Raw genomic sequence first — 18560 nt, forward strand, 5'->3', positions numbered from 1 at the left:
TAAAGATACCTTCATTTGCCCTTATGGTTCTGGATCAAGGATTTTATGTTGGCGAATGCTATTTATAAGAAAAATAATTAGAAAAAAAAAGGGCAAAATACACTTTACCTACCCCTTGTACTATTTCCTATGTAACACTTACCCCTCGTACTATGAAAAATACAATTATCTCCTTATTTTAACGGTCAACATATTTGACTCTTAACGGTGTTAGAAGTAAAATAAATTTAATAGATTTTTTAATAATCCTTACTAAAGGACACATTTTCTTTATTTAAAAAAATATTACATGTACTATGAATATATTAAATAAATATTTAAGATAGCAATTCTTTTTTTAAATTTTGAATTAAATATAATTTACGTGTTAAATATTTATATTAAAAATTAATATTTAGATAATATAATTTTTCGTATGTTATTTTATACAACTAAGTAGCAAGTTTAATTTTTTATATTCTGGATTAAATTATTTAACTCATTAAACATTGTGTACATTGAATTTTTAATATTTATTTGTAACATTAAATTCCGTATAGTGAATCCTAAATGTAAAAGGCTTAAGTGAATTTTGATGTTACAAATAAATAAAATAAATCATTAGCATATATCGTTAAAAAATATTACTGTAAAATTACAATTTTAATATAAATATTTAATGAGTAAATATTTTAATCCTATATTTAAAAATTTATACATGTTAAATATTTATTTAATATATTTATCCACAATGAAAAGATATTTTTTTAATAAAAATAAGATGTCATTTCTTATGAATTATTAAAAAGTAATAATATTTTTCTTATTTAATCAAAATTTAAAAATATTATTATCTTAAATATTTATTTAATTTATTCATAGTACATGTAATATTTTTGTTAAATAAAAAAAATTGTCATTTAGTAAGGATTGTTAGAAATGTATTAAATTTATTTTACTACTAACACAGTTAAGAGTCAAATAGGTTGACCATTAAAATAAGGGGGTAAGTGTATTTTTCATAGTACGAGGGGATAAGTGTTACGTGGGCATAGTACAAGAGGGTAAAGTGTATTTTGCCCAAAAAAAAAAAGTGTTTCTTTGTGATTCCATAATCATATGTTATCCGAGATATTGAGTCAAAGATTTCATTACAGAATAATTAGATAATATAGCCGAAAAATAAGAAATTGTTGCTTAAACTTTATTGGTTGCACTTTGCCCCAAAAGATAATTTTGGGTGCCATTGTGTAATAAAAATAACATTTTAAAGGGGCAACATGCACAAAAAAATAATGTTTTGAAGGGGCAATGTGCAACAAAAATAACATTTAAATGGTCAAATGTGCAACAGAAACACTCAATTCCAGTGAATAATCAATCCATCGGAATTTTACTATCCGGGCAATGTGCAACAAGAATAGTATTTTGAAGGGGGAGATTTACTTATTTTAAATTTTGAGGGGGTAAAATGCGAATATTAAAATTTATAGGGGATGACATGCAACCTTCCCTAAACTTTTATATACAAGATATCAGTTCCTCTTCTCTCTTTTTTTTTTTTTTTTTTTATTTTTAAATTTAGGAATTTGTTATATTAGTTAAACAATTAATTATTCATATGTTTAGCATTAAATGAAATAAGTGCAATGAAATTTATCAAAAAAAAATTCTCAATTAAATTAAATTAATCGCCTTGTCACTTGCAAGAAAACCAAGAAAAATATCAAAAAAAGAAGTCCTGAATTCAAGAAACATTATCACTGAGAGAAGAACAGAATACTTAAGACCCTAATTACTTAATTAATCTTGGTTTAGAAATCATTAATCATTTGTTAGAGTACCCCATAGTCATCTCTCAACTTGGTTCTGAAGGTTCTGATTGTCTTCCAAAAGACGATCGTATTCAAGAAGAAGCTCGGCTGTTTGTTTCTGTAGGGAAGCAACACGAGCTTCGGCACTTTTGACGCTTTTGTCCTTTTCGGTTGACTCCAATTTGAGCTTCTTCAAATTCTCGGTCAAACCCGATATTTCTTTGTGTAATCTCTCAACTTCGAGACCGGTTTTTTCTTGATTCTCCTTCAACTGTAATTTCTCTCTCTCGACTCTCTCGAATTCTTCCCTTGAAACTCCGTTACTGCTTTTCAGTTCGTCCAGTTTTCTCATGTGGTGGTGCATTCGGTCGATTAAAAGTCCGAGGAAGAGAAAGAAACCTATGGGATCAAGTAAATGAGTTGTAATTATGCGGCCGTTCTCCCAATTAAATAAAACATGGTACAAGAAGTCAAGAACTCGATCGTAAGAAGTATAATCAATCAGCAAGAAGATTAGAAATCGACATTTGGCACCAAGTTTTTGAATAGATACTCGAGCACTTGGTAGAAAAGAAACGTAAATCATTTTAACAAAACTCATACGAACCGTAAATTACCTTTTGATCATACATAACAAGAACAAAAGTAACATCAAAGCATCATTATCCACACACACACACACACACACACATCAACAGAAAGCACAATCAACAATCGAAGCATCAACCGAATCAATAGTTTAGGCCGATAGGAAAACTATTTACGGAACCAATTACAAAGACACGGAAAATAAAATAAAATAAAATAAAAATCCCAACCCAACATTCAGACCTTACAATAAAAACACAATACTAATCAATCAACAAATATACTTACACACAATCAAGAATCAAGAATCTAGAATGAAGAGTAGCCTCGAAACCAGCAATTCGGACAACGAAAACATAATACCAAATCAACATCAACAAATACACTTACACACAATCAAGACTCAAGAATCAAGAATCAAGAACCAAGAGTAGCCTCGAAACCAGCAATTCGGACAAACGAAAACATAATACTAAATTAACAGATGCACTTACACACAATCAAGAATCAAGAGTAGCCTCGAAACCAACAATTCGGACAAAGAAAACACAATACCAAACCAACAAATTACACACTCACACAACACAATCAAGAATCAAGAATTACGAAAACATAATCGATAAATTCATCGTTTCTTTTTCGGTTTTTTTTTTTTTTTTATTACCCATGAGAGTAGCCTCGAGCACGTTGGTCCGCCAGAGAACCTGATCCATCGGCGTCATTGCGCCGTGCTTAGCGCCCTTGTTTTGAATCTTGAAAATGCTGAATAAATCTGATAAAAGAATGACAAACACAGTAGCAGCAATAGTTAAAACAGTAGCCCTTCTCATCTTAACTTGATCCAAACCCTTCATTCCCAAGTCTCTCAGCGGCCCAATCTCAAACATTAGAAGCAATGCCACTAAACCCTCACCCAACACAACGTAAAAGAACAAGACAATCATCTTTCTTGAACCCTAAAAAAAAATAAAGATTCAATTTTTATTCTTCAATACTGAAGCACACGCCAAATGGGATTATGGGTTCTAAAACCCAGCTCTTTAATTTCAGATTACATTCAAGAATTGAGCAAACGAAGCGTGTTGTTAGTGTCTGAAACTCTCAAGGTCTGAAGCTCTGAATTAATGGTGTGGGGGGTATTTTGGGGATTTGGATGATTATGCTTTACATAGTAAAAAAGACTGAAAAAGGAAAGAAAAGAAAAGAAAAGGAATCGAAGCTAAAGGCCACCGTTTTCATATCTCAAGTTTGCACCGATTTTATATTTAATTTTTCATGTTCACAAAAATATATTTGGTTCCTCTTGTTTTTAAAATTAAACATTTTTTGTTCTTTCCTTCAATTTTTCGTTAGTATTAACCGAATCAAGCGTGTGCCAATAACTGGTTTAACAGACGAACTAACGGTAATTGATGAAATGATAAAAAATGTTAAATTATATAAATATGGGGAAAAAATGTGTTTTTTCTGAATATTGAGGACTTAATATAAAATTAGTGCAAACTTAAGGGCTGTAAACTATAATTTCACAAGCTAAAGCTGGGAACGGAAGTGATGAACGGGCATATATACCATCTGGAACAGGTTGTTTAAAATTGACGGTTGAGATATGTAAAAAGTGAACGGTGTTTGAAATTACAATTAGAATTAATTAAATAATTGATAGTAAATGACGGCCAAGTACAATATTTCAATTTCTTAATCTAAAATGTTAAATGTTATTTCAATTTTAATGGCACAGTTACGATTTTAAATTTGATTTGACAATCTTTCAATCAGAATTTGGCATAACTCAAAGCACTTACTTTGTAAATATTTTAGTTAATTTTCTAATCCAACTTGGGCGATAAATTTTTGGATGAATAAGTTACAATATAAGTTTAGAAAAATTCAAAACATAAGAATTGTCGACATTGTCCATTCGTAACATTATTACCCGACATCCAATTTAGATGATTCAAATTGAATTATAAACACATTGAAAAGATTATAAATTTGGTGTTTTGAATTTTGCAAAATTCAGACCGCAAACAATCAAAAATCACATTTAAAGTTGAAACAATACCAATTAAGTGAAAATATATTTAGCACCACTTTTTTTTATGCATTCTTGGTTGTATAAAATTTATTTTTTTATTAACCAAAGTTATAATTTAAATAATAAATAAATTATACAATACCTTAATGGAGTTGGGTTTTTTGGATTTGGTTGTGTAAATGATTTAAATTCCACATACAAATCTCCTTTGAAGATGTTCTATGTTAGACATGATCATGATTCTTGATTGACTAGGGTCAACATTTCTGACCGTTGACCGCCGGTTGGTTCCTAGAAGTATGACTGCAGTTCATGTTCACAATTAATCCTAATTTATTTTCATTTTTTTATTTCAAAAAATTAAATAGTTGAACCTGCAATTAAAATCTAAGAATGTTTGCTTGTTTTATATTATATTATTTTCCAATCTGCCAGCATAATTTTTTATTCGATATTAAATAATGGTCACCTAATTATATAAAAAAAATTAAAAGAAGCAAAAATAAAGAAATTCAAATAGTGTGTCAGCCGGCTGAACAGTAGCTAAGTTACCGGTTGCACCAGTGTCCAGTTGCTCAGTTCAATGACATTTCACCGGCAACTTGCACGCCAATTTCTATCATCTTAATAAAACTAAACAAGATTCATAAACTCGCATCAGTTCCAGATAGAGATGGAAATAGGAATGAAATTTTCTGAACCCGCTAATTCCGATTGTAAAATATCTGAATTTAGAACTGTATTTTTCATTCCAATTTTCGAATTTTGATTTTCGATTTTCCAAATTTATTTGGAATGGAATCGGGATTGTATATAAAATTGCCGAAAATTCTAATGTTCGATCTGATTTTAGTTCCGAATAAATGATCATGTTAGAGACATAAACAATCATGAATAATTATTAGATGAGATCCTTCCGAATGGGCTAAGAGTATTTCGATTGTTTTTCAAAATATATAATATAATTTTATGATATATTTTGTAATTCCATAATATAAATACCGAATGATCAAGTAAATTAAAACTTTCGAAAAGATTAACTGATATCAAAAACTATCTGTTGCATTTTTTTCCTTATAAGAAAATCTATATTTCAATTTGTTGTTCATATATGTGGTTTTAGTTATTGCGTTTTGTCGAGCACTTTTGGATTTTCTTGCATTTTTCTGTAAACTTTCAGAAAAAAAAAATAGAAAAATATTGCGAAAATTCCCATTACATACGAATTTGGAACAAGAGATTATAAACTAATGTAGTTTACGAAATTCCGCCGATCCCGAGACATTCCGAAATCGGAATAAAATTTTGCATTCCGATTTTTCTTGGAACGGAAATTGGGACCTGGTTTTTTTTTTTTTTACTTCCGAACAAAATTGAATGTTTTTCGTAAAAGCCATTTCCGATCCATTATGTCAGATTTCCACCCCTAGTTCCTAATCACCATCACAAAATGTATATGTACCCCCCAATTAAAATATTACACTAAAACATTACTTTCATATATTAATTAGTGATAAAGCTGATGTGCCATCCCAACTATCAATTATTTTGTTTTGTTCTATTTAATCTTTTTGAGTTTGTTGTTGGCTTGCTTGCTACCTTCTTTCTTATACGGCCAGTGAAATTCTTCTAACTACTTGCAGAAATTCATTGGGCCTTGAGGCAATGGGGCCAATGGTCATTAAAATATATTTTTTTTATAAAAAAATTATCCAAAATTTAAAATTATTATTAAATTTAAAAATTGTGAAAAAATCTGCAGTTGTTCCTTTTTAGCAATTACCGAAGAGATTCCTTTTCCCTTTGAAGAACCATCCCAGAAAAAGCTAAAGCAAGATTCAGATTTCATGGCCCCATTATTTACACATTTTATTTCGGAAACTTCCACTAGAAAGTGAATAATTAATTATTAACATACTTTTCATCTTGTGAAAGTTTGTTCCCAATTATCGGTTGGTTCTTTTTTTGCTAATTAAGGAACGTGCAGATAGGCGCACTGAAGAAATCTACACTCTCGTATAATAGTGTTTTGGTACGTAAGGAATCTACAATGAATTATATAGATGCATTACACTCTCATATAATATTTTGTAAACCATATGAGAGACGTAAACTACACGAGACTAACCATGTTTGTTTGCATGCAAATCATACGAGAGACGTAAACTACACTAAGCTACCATGTGTGACAATGTCGACCTAGCGATTGTTGACAAGTGGATTCAAACCTAATTGACACAGACTCATTTTCTCCAACCAATAGGCCATCCCTTGCGGGACTACACACTTTTTTTGTTTGTTAGTAATTAACTTTGTTATTGTAGGAAATTTTGTTGAGGCATTTGATCTATGAAATTTTGAAATTACATCTCAGTTTTCATGCTTTCTTTTACTTAAATGTTAAATTTAGTTTCAATTTTACTAATACGGGTTTTAACTTCGAAAATGGTTTTGACAATTTTATAGTTTGATTTTGGCAAAGTTCAAAATACCGAAATCGTAGTTCTTTGAGTTAAGCTTCATGATCCAATTTGAATCGTCTAAATTGGATGTCAGATAACAAAGTTATGCATTAATGAATTACATTTTAAATTTTATATAACTCAAAACATTAAAGATGTTGATAGTGTTTATTGATTCATGCATATTTATCTCATCTTACATTCGATTTTGGTGATTCAAACCGGATTATAAAACTAATCCGAAGAACTACAAAGTTCATGTTATTCAGTTTTGCCAAATTTAAACCTTAAAAATAATCAAAATCACATTTGAAATCGAAACAATATTTACTAAAACTGAAACGACATTTAACCGCATCCATGTTCGTTATTCTTCTAAAAAATTAGTATTTAATTACAAATAGATAAAGAAATACACAATGTGAACATGTGACATTAAAAATGCCACATGCAATTCGAAAATTGAGCTACAAAATTGACTCGCGACTAACGACTTCGTAATGGGCATAATAATACACAGGGAAGACAAAAGTTGAAGGGCGAATAGTCAAAGCCATAACCGGTGGCGCCGGTCATCGGTTTTGATAACACCCCCACCCCCAAACCCCACCCCTAGCCCCCACCACCAGCCCATCATTAAATCATCATCAATTCATTTCAATTTCAATTTCAATTCATTTCATTTCTCTCTCTCTCTCTCTCTCTCTCTAGCTGTTGATCGTGAAATTCCTGCAGATATTTTCTTCTCGGCGGAGCTCCGAGCATTTTGACTGATCTCCAACACTTGCTTGCTTGCAATTCGGAAGCCTAGTAGTTTTGATTTTGCTTCTCCGCTGTTCTGTTTTGGGGTTTCTGTACCAGCTCGACGAAGAATTAAAAATGGCTGTAAGTTAACCTTTTCCTTATGTTTTTTCATACTGTGCAGCACTGTACATTAGTTGATGAAGTTCTTCTGTGTATGTTGATTCGTCGTCGTTTTACTTTGTTAGTAATTTTTTTTTTTTTTTTTTTTTTTTTATTGTTTTACTAGATAATTGCAGTTAAAACTTTCAATTGGAGTGTGATTTTTGCATATTGATTTCAATTTTTTTTTATGATTTTCTGTTTATGTGGAAATAAGTTTTGTTCCATATATTATTATAGAATGGTGAAAGATTCTTCGAAAGTATTACTTGGTCAATCAAATGATAAAGTGCGAGGAGCAAATATAAGAATGATTACCACTGGTCCACTGTAACATTGTAATTCTTATGATTATGAAACAACGAATGAACCAGAAATCAAACTCTGATGGTTACGTTTCAGCGATTTTCAAAATCGTTAAGAACTTTGTTTTTTCGTCTATTTCGGAGGAAATCACGATTTTGATGCTATCTTATAATCCTGTATAATTCAGCCTAACTTTTTTATGGTGGAGTCTGTATCTCCACTAGGAGAAACAATTTGCTTCTCTTCCTTAAGCCGCACTTTTTCGGTTTCAAGCTAATTCCTCCTATATGTTTTCGTTGAAACTTCCATTGTGTTTTGACTAATATCTTGTTATTTTATGATCATGGTGATATTTTTTTGTTTTTAGAAAAATTGTTTATGATTTGGTTGGCTCGGCTCTTTGGTTGCGTTCCAGAAAATGTTGTCCTCGTATGTGTTATGCTTATTCGACATGAGGATTCTGAAACGGTTGTATATTACTAGACCTTTGTGATTCTTGGGCATGCAATAACTTGTCATATAGGTTCTTGAGTTGAAGTTTACCTGAAGCATGAATGTCAAATCATAATATCTCCAGCCAAGACCTATGTACGGTCGAATGATGTAATAATCTTTTTGCATTGTAATAACTTTACACGATATCCGAACCTGTAGTATAGTTAAAGACAAGTCTGTGTGTTTTTATCTTAATTTGCCTTGTGAATCGATCAGTTCTGTGGTGACGAATAGGCTAGAGCCCGTTCTGAATTCACGTCTTCTAGGATTCAGATTCTGGAGTTTAAACATCACACATGCTGGCTGCTAATAATCATCTGGTATCTTCTTTTATCGAAACAGCGTTCGAATGTGCCACAATTTGGCAACTGGGAAAGCGAAGACAACGTACCATACACAGTTTATTTCGACAAGGCAAGAAAAACTAGAGGTGGGAAGATGATAAATCCAAACGACCCCGAAGAAAATCCAGACATGTTCCCTAATAATAATGATCATCCACCTCCTGCCCCTTCAGCAATGGGAAGGGGGGCCGTCAGACCAACCCCTGAGCATCGCGTGAGCAAAGAAGACGGGCAGTACAACAATTCTCCAGGTCGGGTTGAAAATATGGGTCAGAAAACTGGAAACGAATCAAATTACGGCGGCCGGGGCCAGAGGTCGGGTCGACCTACTAGAACTAGTGGAGGATCCGAGCAAAGTTTCGAGCGTTCACCACTTCATCCACATTATCAGGCAAAAGTTGCGGGTGGGAGAGGCGGTGGATCTCCTTCTTGGGAAGGAAAGAGCCATGATAATAGCTATGGTACACCTGGAAGATCCCGCATGAAGCCTAATACTCGAGGAGATGAAAGTGTAAGGCCAATGTTTTTGGAAAGATTTTCAAATCGTTCTTCTTTTGCTCTTTTTCGTTTTTACGAAACTTGATGTTTTATCATATGATTTCAGCTTTAACTTATCTCACTTAGGCGACGATTTCTCAACGTTTAAACAGTTGTATCAAATTGATGTGGACCTTATCTTCCTTTCTGTTGGCCAGCAACTAAATAATTGAGTTATATTGAACCTTAAATATTAGTTTGACTGTACCTAAGACCTTCTTCTGATTTGATTCCATTGCAAATGGCAGCCAGAAAAAGGTGCAGCTGTTCCGAAATTCGGTGAATGGGACGAAAATAACCCCGAGTCGGCTGAGAATTTCACTCACATTTTCAACAAAGTGAGGGAGGAAAGGACTACTGGGGCTGGAAATGCCCCCGGTACCCCTAAACATCCGTCTTATGGCGGACGTGGTCAACAAGTCAACGATCAAAAGGTAAAATAACTATCCATTTCTAGCTTCTTTTAAGCATATCAAATACTGTGATTTTTGGCCTGATAAATAATCTTTGTTCTCTTTTTATCTCAATCCAGAAATGCTGCTTTCCTTGGTGGTAGAATAAGAAAGTCACTAGTATCTTTTAAGTGTTACAAAAAACTATTTTCCGAACATGTAAAAAGCTTTGGACGGATATTCTGCTGAAGCGGCGGTGCATTGCTTCAGTTTGATGTATGCTTTTTTTTTTTTTTTTTTTTTTTTATAATTTATTTTAAGTTTGCTGCTTCATCATCGTTATCATTGTGATTTCGAGGTAATGATTTACGACTATTTTGTTTTTTAAGTTCCATTCTTCCACTTGTACTTTGGTTGAAATAGAGAGTTTGCTTGCCTATGTGTAGATTCTTTTAATCTGTTGTACTTGGCTTTTACTAAAATGGATTCATTTGCTCCTTTTTTGCTCTATCTTGTTATTGTGTGATTTCTTGAAAGCTGCTATTTTTAGATAAGTTTGTTATGCCTTCTTTTTTTCCCGGCCGTCTTTGTCTTCTTGTTGATACTTTTACGACTATATCACTTTCGTACGGTTCTGTTCGAACCTGCATCTGTTAACTTCACTAAGTTTAATCTCACCGTACACGTATACTACCAACTACTCACTTTACACACATCCGCGTATGTAGATCTATGGTTCAAAATGATCCGGTGAGTTTCATCGTAGGATATTTAAGTTTGTCAGTTATAAAGTACCTCGATCGCATTTATTTTGATTTTAAAAATTATATTTATGGTTGGGAGGCTTCAATTACATATAAACAAATCTAATAATTGACAACCAAAAGAAAAATTGAAAAATAGCAAACAAACATAATTTTTCAAATTCCCTCAGAAAAATACAAATGCACAACAAATGTAAAGCAATCATCTTGTTCGAAATGAAAGACTTTTCAGAATCCAAACCAAAATCCTTAGATAAAGTAAAAAATAAAATAAAAAACTAAAAATTACAAAGAAGACAAACGAAGACACGAGTACTAATTGAAGAGAGAGACGAGAGAGAAAGAGAGAAGAGCCTGCTTGTACATACATATGTATGAAGGATGAAATGTAGGCAGATGGGGACTATCTTTTTGCAGGTTTCTTCTTTCTCCACTCAGTGCGTCCCCTATTAATTTCGGAACCATCGTTCGACAATCTCAACAAATGCAGAAACTGGAGGCACTCGTTTTCATCTTTTGCAGCATTTGGAGTTCCATTAGTTGCATGAAGTTCCGAAACTGTGTTGTCGACGATTAATTCGGGAGTTGTAAGAGAATCGACCACATCATTTTGCTGGCATTCGCGCCTGTAGTCTAAGGTTATTGTCTGAAGCTCATGAGTGTCGATAATCTCTTGCGGGATGCTCTGCCCAAACAAAAAAAAAAAAAAAAAAAAAGGAAGAAAACATATAAATAATAATTTTTTAAATAAAAATAAAATGACAGTATATAATATAGCTTACTGCTTTTCCTGAGTTCTTTAATTATTCAAACACAAGTTGTGTTGTTTTTCTAAGGATATTTTTTAATTTTATGGGCTCACCTACATAACTACTTTCTACATGGCAACACCTAATAAAACGAATATTAATCGAACCCATCGCAAAAAGTCAAATGAAATTATAAGGCAATTAAAGATGGATGAGTGAAGCACAACAAACCTCGAGAACCCATCCAATGTAGGTGACATTGTTTACATGCTGGTTCATGTCCAGATCAGCTCGTCTAGGCTGTCAAGACGAAACACAATAATTACTCCAGACAAAAAAAAAAAAAAAAAAGCGATATGTTTTTTGATATGTTTGTTAAAAGAAAGCCATGCGTTCATACCACAAGCCCAACTTTGGAATGTTGAGCAGGGTCATCTAGTTTAGCTATTTTCTTTAGGCTAGCATTGTTTGCTTCAGGAAATGATAATCTGGAGTCGACAAAATATCAATAAGTAAAAGCACCGTTCATGATTAGTACTCGATACGAATCATACGCAGTTCATGGACGATGAAATCGACACATGCATAAAGCCAATCACACAAGCAAACGTTATACATTGATCTTGACATAGTGTAGGACTATGTTATTTAACAAGTAGGTGGATGTATGCATGTGTCTAAAGTTCAATTACGATTCATGAAACTTCTGAATACATTTAAATAATACATAATTTAATATTTGAAAAAGGCTTTAGACATTTTGCTCGATTCTTTTGTCCAAATTTAATATGCCAGCAAATATATGATGCATAATATCACAGATAGATAGTATTATTCAATAAACAACTTTTGTCATCTATGATCTGCTTCTTCATTAGCATAAATCTCCAGGAATATGCAAATTAATCGACTAACTTTGTGCGTAACAAAATTATAGTCTTGCCTAACCAAAGGGGTACCATAATTTCGGTAAAGCTATGATATTAAGTAACAGTTTCAAAAGCACAATTATTCAATTACCGAGGGCAAGGTGAAAGAAAGACTGTACCTAAGTGTTTTTGGGCAGAAAACGAGATACTCATCACGAACATCGTCGCTGACTTTCTGAAGGCGCCTCGTGTCTTGGTTCATCATCACCCACTTACTGCAATTAAATGTAGTAGCTGATGAATATCAAAGTAGAGAGGCGGAGGAAAATAATTAAAATAATAAATAACCAATTACTCCGAAATTATTAAATAGTACTATAACAAATCTTGAATGCTAGAACAAATGCTCAACAGAAAAAGCTCATTTATTGCAATTAATAAAGTGATCAGTTAGCTTTAAGATAGGCTCACAAAGAAAGTGCTTACAATTAAAATTAATCCAATAACTAAAAAAAAAATTACATCTCACCTCGTAGCCCGTCCTATGACTTCACCATTAGCATAGTCTTTGAGGATCCAATCCCGTCTGGTGCCGATTCTTCCTTCACTTTGGCACCATGTCTCGATCTCAACCACATCACTCCTATTTCCATGACGAATAATACGAAACACTGATAAAATAATAGCCAAATTTAAATGTTCATAAGAAATAGGGTATCGGTTCGAATTGTATTACCAAGCAGGGTATTTGTAGATCTCGATGTGCATACGAGCAGTCACCCATATGAGATGTAGTTTCCTCATGGTAGGTGTAGTAGCAAATCCATCGGTCGAGAACCCGACATTTTGAGCATGATTGCAACCAACCTCCTGTTTCATTAACATACAAATGGAGATCAGCGTATTCGATTAAAGAAAACCTGAAATTCGGATAGAGGGTGCAAATTTAACATTTTTTGCACCGAAAGAGAAGGCGAGACAACTATCAAGAAGATGAAAAAGATAATAGAGAATCAACTAAAAACACGAACTGGTCAACATCCGGACAAAGCAGAGCATTGAAACACAAACTATAACAGAAGTGTGTGCAACGATAAACGAAAGCAGACGAGTAAACCTTGTCCTAATCGAAACAAAGTTATGGAACAAGAACTAGTGTAACACATACACACATGGTAGATAAATAAGCATGTATAATTAGACCTACATTACCAAATTAAAGGCGAAAACATCACAAAGGTGCAATCTTTGGGTATAATTAAGGCATGCATTAACATATACACAAGTAAATCTTCACAAACTTAAGAAATAAAAATCAAATTAGACAACTAAAAGGACCAAATCTACTCTTTCAAGTAAATACCTGCAAGAGATTGGCTATGGTTTCAACGGTGGCGGTTTTGTTAAGTCCAACCTCATAACACCTCACTATAAACTTCTCTTTATAAGACAAGCCGTCCTCGGTCAAGCTGCCGAGCCGGAGCCGGTCGGCGAGGCTCGGCTGGTAGCTCGGCTCCTGGGGCTTGCTCTTCGCCTCGCCGGTGGCGACTGACGTCACCCGCAGAAATTGGGGTTTCCGGAGCCGGTTACACGAAATGGAGGAGGGGTTTCCAATGGGGCGGCGAATCGAGCCGGAAAAGCGGCAATTGACTTGGCTCTCGCCCACGGCTACGGCGGCGTTGCATGCCGGAAAAGCCCCTCCTTTCAGCAACATTGGGAGGTTTATTCTGTAGAGATTTGTTTATCTAGGGATTTATGCAATTCCACAGAGAATTCGCCCCGCCACAGAAATGAGAAAAATAAAATTACAGTTTCTCAGTGCTGTTTTGTAGTATTCGTCGATGTTAACGAGGTTGAGATACACAGGGGGTGGGGGTGGGTGGGGGTGAGGGATTGTGAACAAAAGGAGTTATGATTTGGACTTTTGCAGGGTGGGTGGGGGTGGGGGTGGGGGTGGTTGTGCAGTGGTAGATTGACTCCAGAGTTGAGACCACAAGTAAAATCTGCAGATCTGGGACAAAGATAAGTGCTTTTTTTTTTTTTTTTTTTTTTTTTTCAGTGTTTGTTTCTTTCTGTTTCAACTTCTTTATTTAATGGTAAATTGCAAATAGGTCCATGAGAACAATACTTAATTAGAAAATGTATATCCAATTTTTTTTATTTTGTAAATAAATCCACTTCATTATTTGTAAGTAAGCAAATTTTTTTATATATATCAAAATTACTCCAAAGATCTTGAGACTCTAATTTCACTCCAATTTCGTAATTGACACCTCAATTTATCCCAATTTCACAAAGTACCCAATTTTGACGGAAAAACTATCTGAATCTATCCCTAAGCAACAAGGATTATGTGTTTTGGTGATGTTACGAGCACAAGGGAGTAATCTGTAAAAGCTTGTAACCACATGGGGTTAAGTGCTACTACTATTATTATTATTATTATTATTATTATTATTATTATTATTATTATTATTATTATTATTATTATTATTATTATTATTATTATTATTATTATTATTATTATTATTATTATTATTATTATTATTATTATTATTATTATTATTATTATTATTATTATTATTATTATTATTATTATTATTATTATTATTATTATTATTATTATTATTATTATTATTATTATTATTATTATTATTATTATTATTATTATTATTATTATTATTATTATTATTATTATTATTATTATTATTATTATTATTATTATTATTATTATTATTATTATTATTATTATTATTATTATTATTATTATTATTATTATTATTATTATTATTATTATTATTATTATTATTATTATTATTATTATTATTATTATTATTATTATTATTATTATTATTATTATTATTATTATTATTATTATTATTATTATTATTATTATTATTATTATTATTATTATTATTATTATTATTATTATTATTATTATTATTATTATTATTATTATTATTATTATTATTATTATTATTATTATTATTATTATTATTATTATTATTATTATTATTTTAAATTATTTTTTATTTTATTTTTTTTCAAACGCACGCGACGCCGTACAAACTCCGGGGAACCATGGCTCCTAATACATTATATCTTCCACCGAAAATCATCGAAAATATCCTGTTGAGATCATCAGTAAAATCTCTTCTTCGATTCAAATCAGTTTCGAAATCATGGAATACTGTCATCTCCGATCTTATATTCGTCCGAAACCATCACGATCGATCGAAGAAGTCGAGCTCGGACAACCTTTTTCTATGTCGTGATTATTACACGTTGAGTTATTCTAACCTATACTCGGTGGTTAAATTGGAAGATCGAAAACTCCGAACTCTACAAGTATTCGAGTGCAGCTACCAATGGGAGGATGATACGAAATATTATTTAATGTATTATTTAATTATTAGTTTATTTAATTTTTAATTATTAATAAATTAGAGTAGTACAGATAGAGTACATAGGAGCCGTATGTTTAGTTGTTAGGATAGATATATAGTATTTTATTAGTATAGGTAATTATCTTTCCTAGTTAGATTCGGATTTTAGGGTTCTTAAATTTAAATAGTCGACTTGTGCTAGGGTTTTATAATGAAGAGAAATAATAAAGAAAAATTTTCTTACGTTTCGTAAAGAATTCTTATGATACTCAAGAGATCGTATCAATTAGTATTCAGAGCGAAGTTGCGATAACACCAACGGTTCGTTAGCAAGACAGCGATTATATCAAAGCTAAGCATCTCCGGCCGGTCTCACCATTTTTTCACCAAATCCCATTTATGGTGGTGAAAAAATGGTTTCATCTCCCATCGGTAGCACGCCATTCTACTCTTCAATCATTTTTGGTGGAAAAATGGTATTTTTGGTCTCCAATGGGTTTCACAAAAATTTAGACCAAATATTAAAATAATAATATTTCACCAATTCACCACTTATAGGAAATGAGATTTGGTTTGGTCTCCCATGCATTTCACCATATATGCCACAAAACTATAAATCTAATGTTAATCATAATTTTATAATATTTTATTTCCTAAATATTAATTATAGATCCAATGCTAAGTAATAAATTTTCTTAACTATATAATATAAAAATTATGTTATCAATTTTAAAAAACTGTCTAACCATGAAATAACATGAACTCAAATTATTTTAAATATAATAAAATCATACATAAACAATAATCTCATAAATTATTGAATAAATCATATATTATGTACGACATGAGAATTTAAATAAACAGTTCATGATGATTTAAATTTAATAATTTGTGTTATTGTTTATCATGTTTTGTTATCATGTTATGTTGTTTGTTATTTTATGAGCTATGTATTTCAATTTAAATGTCTTGTCCTGTATTTCATCAATTAAAGTGTATTTCGTTAATTATTCTATTGTTGCTTATTATATTTTATTAATAGCAATTAGCGTATTAATGTAAAGAAATGAACTAATAAACATTGATACCAACAAAATATACAAATTAATTAAAAATAAGCATATTTATATTATTAGAATTAATGTTTTGTTAATAATAACAAATGTATTTATATTTTAAAAATTAATTTAATAATTAATACCAATGTATTTACGATAAATATGCTAATAAGTTGGTAATCAAGTGCAATTAGTTAAAATCGTCATTTTATATGGTAATTAATAAAATGGTGTTAATTACGGCAAATCATATTTTCACCTCTATATTTGGTAGAAAAAATAGGATTTGGTGGAAAAAATAGGAAAATGGTGGACCGGTGGGAGATGAAAATCCAATCACCAAAAACTTTGGTGGAAAAATAGGATTTGAGTATTTGGTGATATGGGGGTTGACCACGGTGGGAGGCTAAAACCAAATCTCTATAATTTTAGATGTAATGGTGATATAGGAATTTCGGGTGAGAGGCTAAAAACACCTAAATTAGATGAAAAAATGGTGTTATGGCGTCCGGTCGGAGATGCCCTAAGCTGGAGCAAAATTGAGATCACATCAAAACTTTGTGAAAATCATGATGTTAGAAACAAGACGGTTGGAGCAATTGGAAAAATCCGTAGAGAAATTACGGATTAATTTTCAGAAATTGCTCGAACAAAGTCAAGGACGACGTCAACGCCGTCACAAAAGCCGAAGGGGCCGCCGTCTGTCACCGCCACCGCCGTTGCCGCTGCCGAGCCTATTCCCGGAGGAAGAGGAAGAGGACGACGATGACTTTTTTGGAGAACCGCCGCTGCCGGGCCTATTGCCGGAGGGAGAGGAAGAGGACGACGATGACTTTTTCGAAGAACCCCAAATTTTTGTGAGTTCGCCGAAAGAAGAAGAATCAGATTCAACTGATATAAAGTGGGACGAAGAGCCGAAAGAAGAAGAATCGGAGTCAACTGAGATAAAGTGGGACGAAGACGAAAAATTAACGAAGGAGGACGAAGAATTGCATGACATTTTGAAAGAATTTCATAATTTTAAGGAAGATCCAATTTTACATGATGAGAATTCGGTGGAATTAGTTGTTTATTGTGAAGAAGAATACCACTCCAAGTTATCTAGTTTTTGTTTGGCTAAAGTGGATCACTTTGGAGACCAGGTTCATGATTCCACCAAGAGAGATGATTTCACTCATAAAATCAAGAAAGATAGTCACGTGCTTGTGAAAATTGGTCAAACAAAGAAATACATCTTGCTCGGAAAGAAAGTCAATGAATTCAAACATAGGTGGAAACGCAAAGGAGAGGGATCAAATTGACTCGAACCTTGAGGACAAGGTTCATTTCAAGAGGGGTGGTTTGATAGGAAATATTATTTAATGTATTATTTAATTATTAGTTTAGTTAGTTTTTAATTATTAATAAATTAGAGTAGTACAGCTAGAGTACATAGGAGCCGTATGTTTAGTTGTTATGATAGATATTTAGTATTTTATTAGTATATGTAATTATTTTCCTAGTTAGATTAGGATTTTAGGGTTTTCTTATATTTAAATAGTTGTCTTGTGCTAGGGTTTTATTAAGCAGAGAAATAATAAAGAAAAGTTTTGTTACGTTTCTTAAAGAATTCTTATGATACTCAAGAGATCGTATCAGAGGACTACGTGTGTTGTTGCGACGGCGTGATACTACTCACGACGGGCTGCGGTACGCACAAGCGATTCACGTTGTGGAATCCATCCACTCGAACACGCACGGAGCTCTGTCACCCGCGTCGCCGCATCGAAGACGGGCTTGGTCGCGATCCAACCACAGGCGATTTCAAGGTGGTTGTTGTTGGTTGGCGCGACAGCTACTCAGTTTATTCTTGTAATAACAAATCCTGGATGGTATT

At 32.5% G+C, this 18560-nt stretch overlaps 3 protein-coding genes across 3 annotated transcripts; 1 reads left to right on the forward strand and 2 right to left on the reverse strand.

The window, feature by feature from the left end:
• Nucleotides 1-1649: 1649 nt before the first annotated feature.
• On the reverse strand, nt 1650-3605 carry LOC105954418 (uncharacterized). Its single transcript, XM_012978087.2, has 2 exons — nt 3046-3605; nt 1650-2192 (listed from the first exon to the last, which is right to left on the reverse strand). Exons 1-2 carry the CDS (start codon nt 3323-3325, stop codon nt 1831-1833), a joined length of 642 nt encoding a protein of 213 aa, XP_012833541.2. The 5' UTR covers nt 3326-3605; the 3' UTR covers nt 1650-1830.
• Nucleotides 3606-7546: 3941 nt separating this feature from the next.
• Nucleotides 7547-10368, forward strand: LOC105954419 (RPM1-interacting protein 4). Its single transcript, XM_012978088.2, has 4 exons — nt 7547-7766; nt 8928-9440; nt 9715-9900; nt 9999-10368. The coding sequence occupies exons 1-4, from the start codon at nt 7761-7763 to the stop codon at nt 10020-10022; spliced, it is 729 nt and encodes a 242-aa protein (XP_012833542.2). The 5' UTR covers nt 7547-7760; the 3' UTR covers nt 10023-10368.
• Nucleotides 10369-10750: 382 nt separating this feature from the next.
• FATA (fatA acyl-ACP thioesterase) lies at nt 10751-14304 on the reverse strand. Its single transcript, XM_012978089.2, has 7 exons — nt 13604-14304; nt 12977-13110; nt 12770-12883; nt 12420-12515; nt 11772-11859; nt 11603-11671; nt 10751-11307 (listed from the first exon to the last, which is right to left on the reverse strand). The coding sequence occupies exons 1-7, from the start codon at nt 13952-13954 to the stop codon at nt 11026-11028; spliced, it is 1134 nt and encodes a 377-aa protein (XP_012833543.1). The 5' UTR covers nt 13955-14304; the 3' UTR covers nt 10751-11025.
• Nucleotides 14305-18560: the final 4256 nt, after the last annotated feature.

The sequence above is a fragment of the Erythranthe guttata genome, chromosome 14, assembly GCF_056151865.1.
Source record: "Erythranthe guttata isolate IM_541 chromosome 14, IM_541, whole genome shotgun sequence".
NCBI classification, from domain to species: Eukaryota; Viridiplantae; Streptophyta; class Magnoliopsida; order Lamiales; family Phrymaceae; genus Erythranthe; species Erythranthe guttata.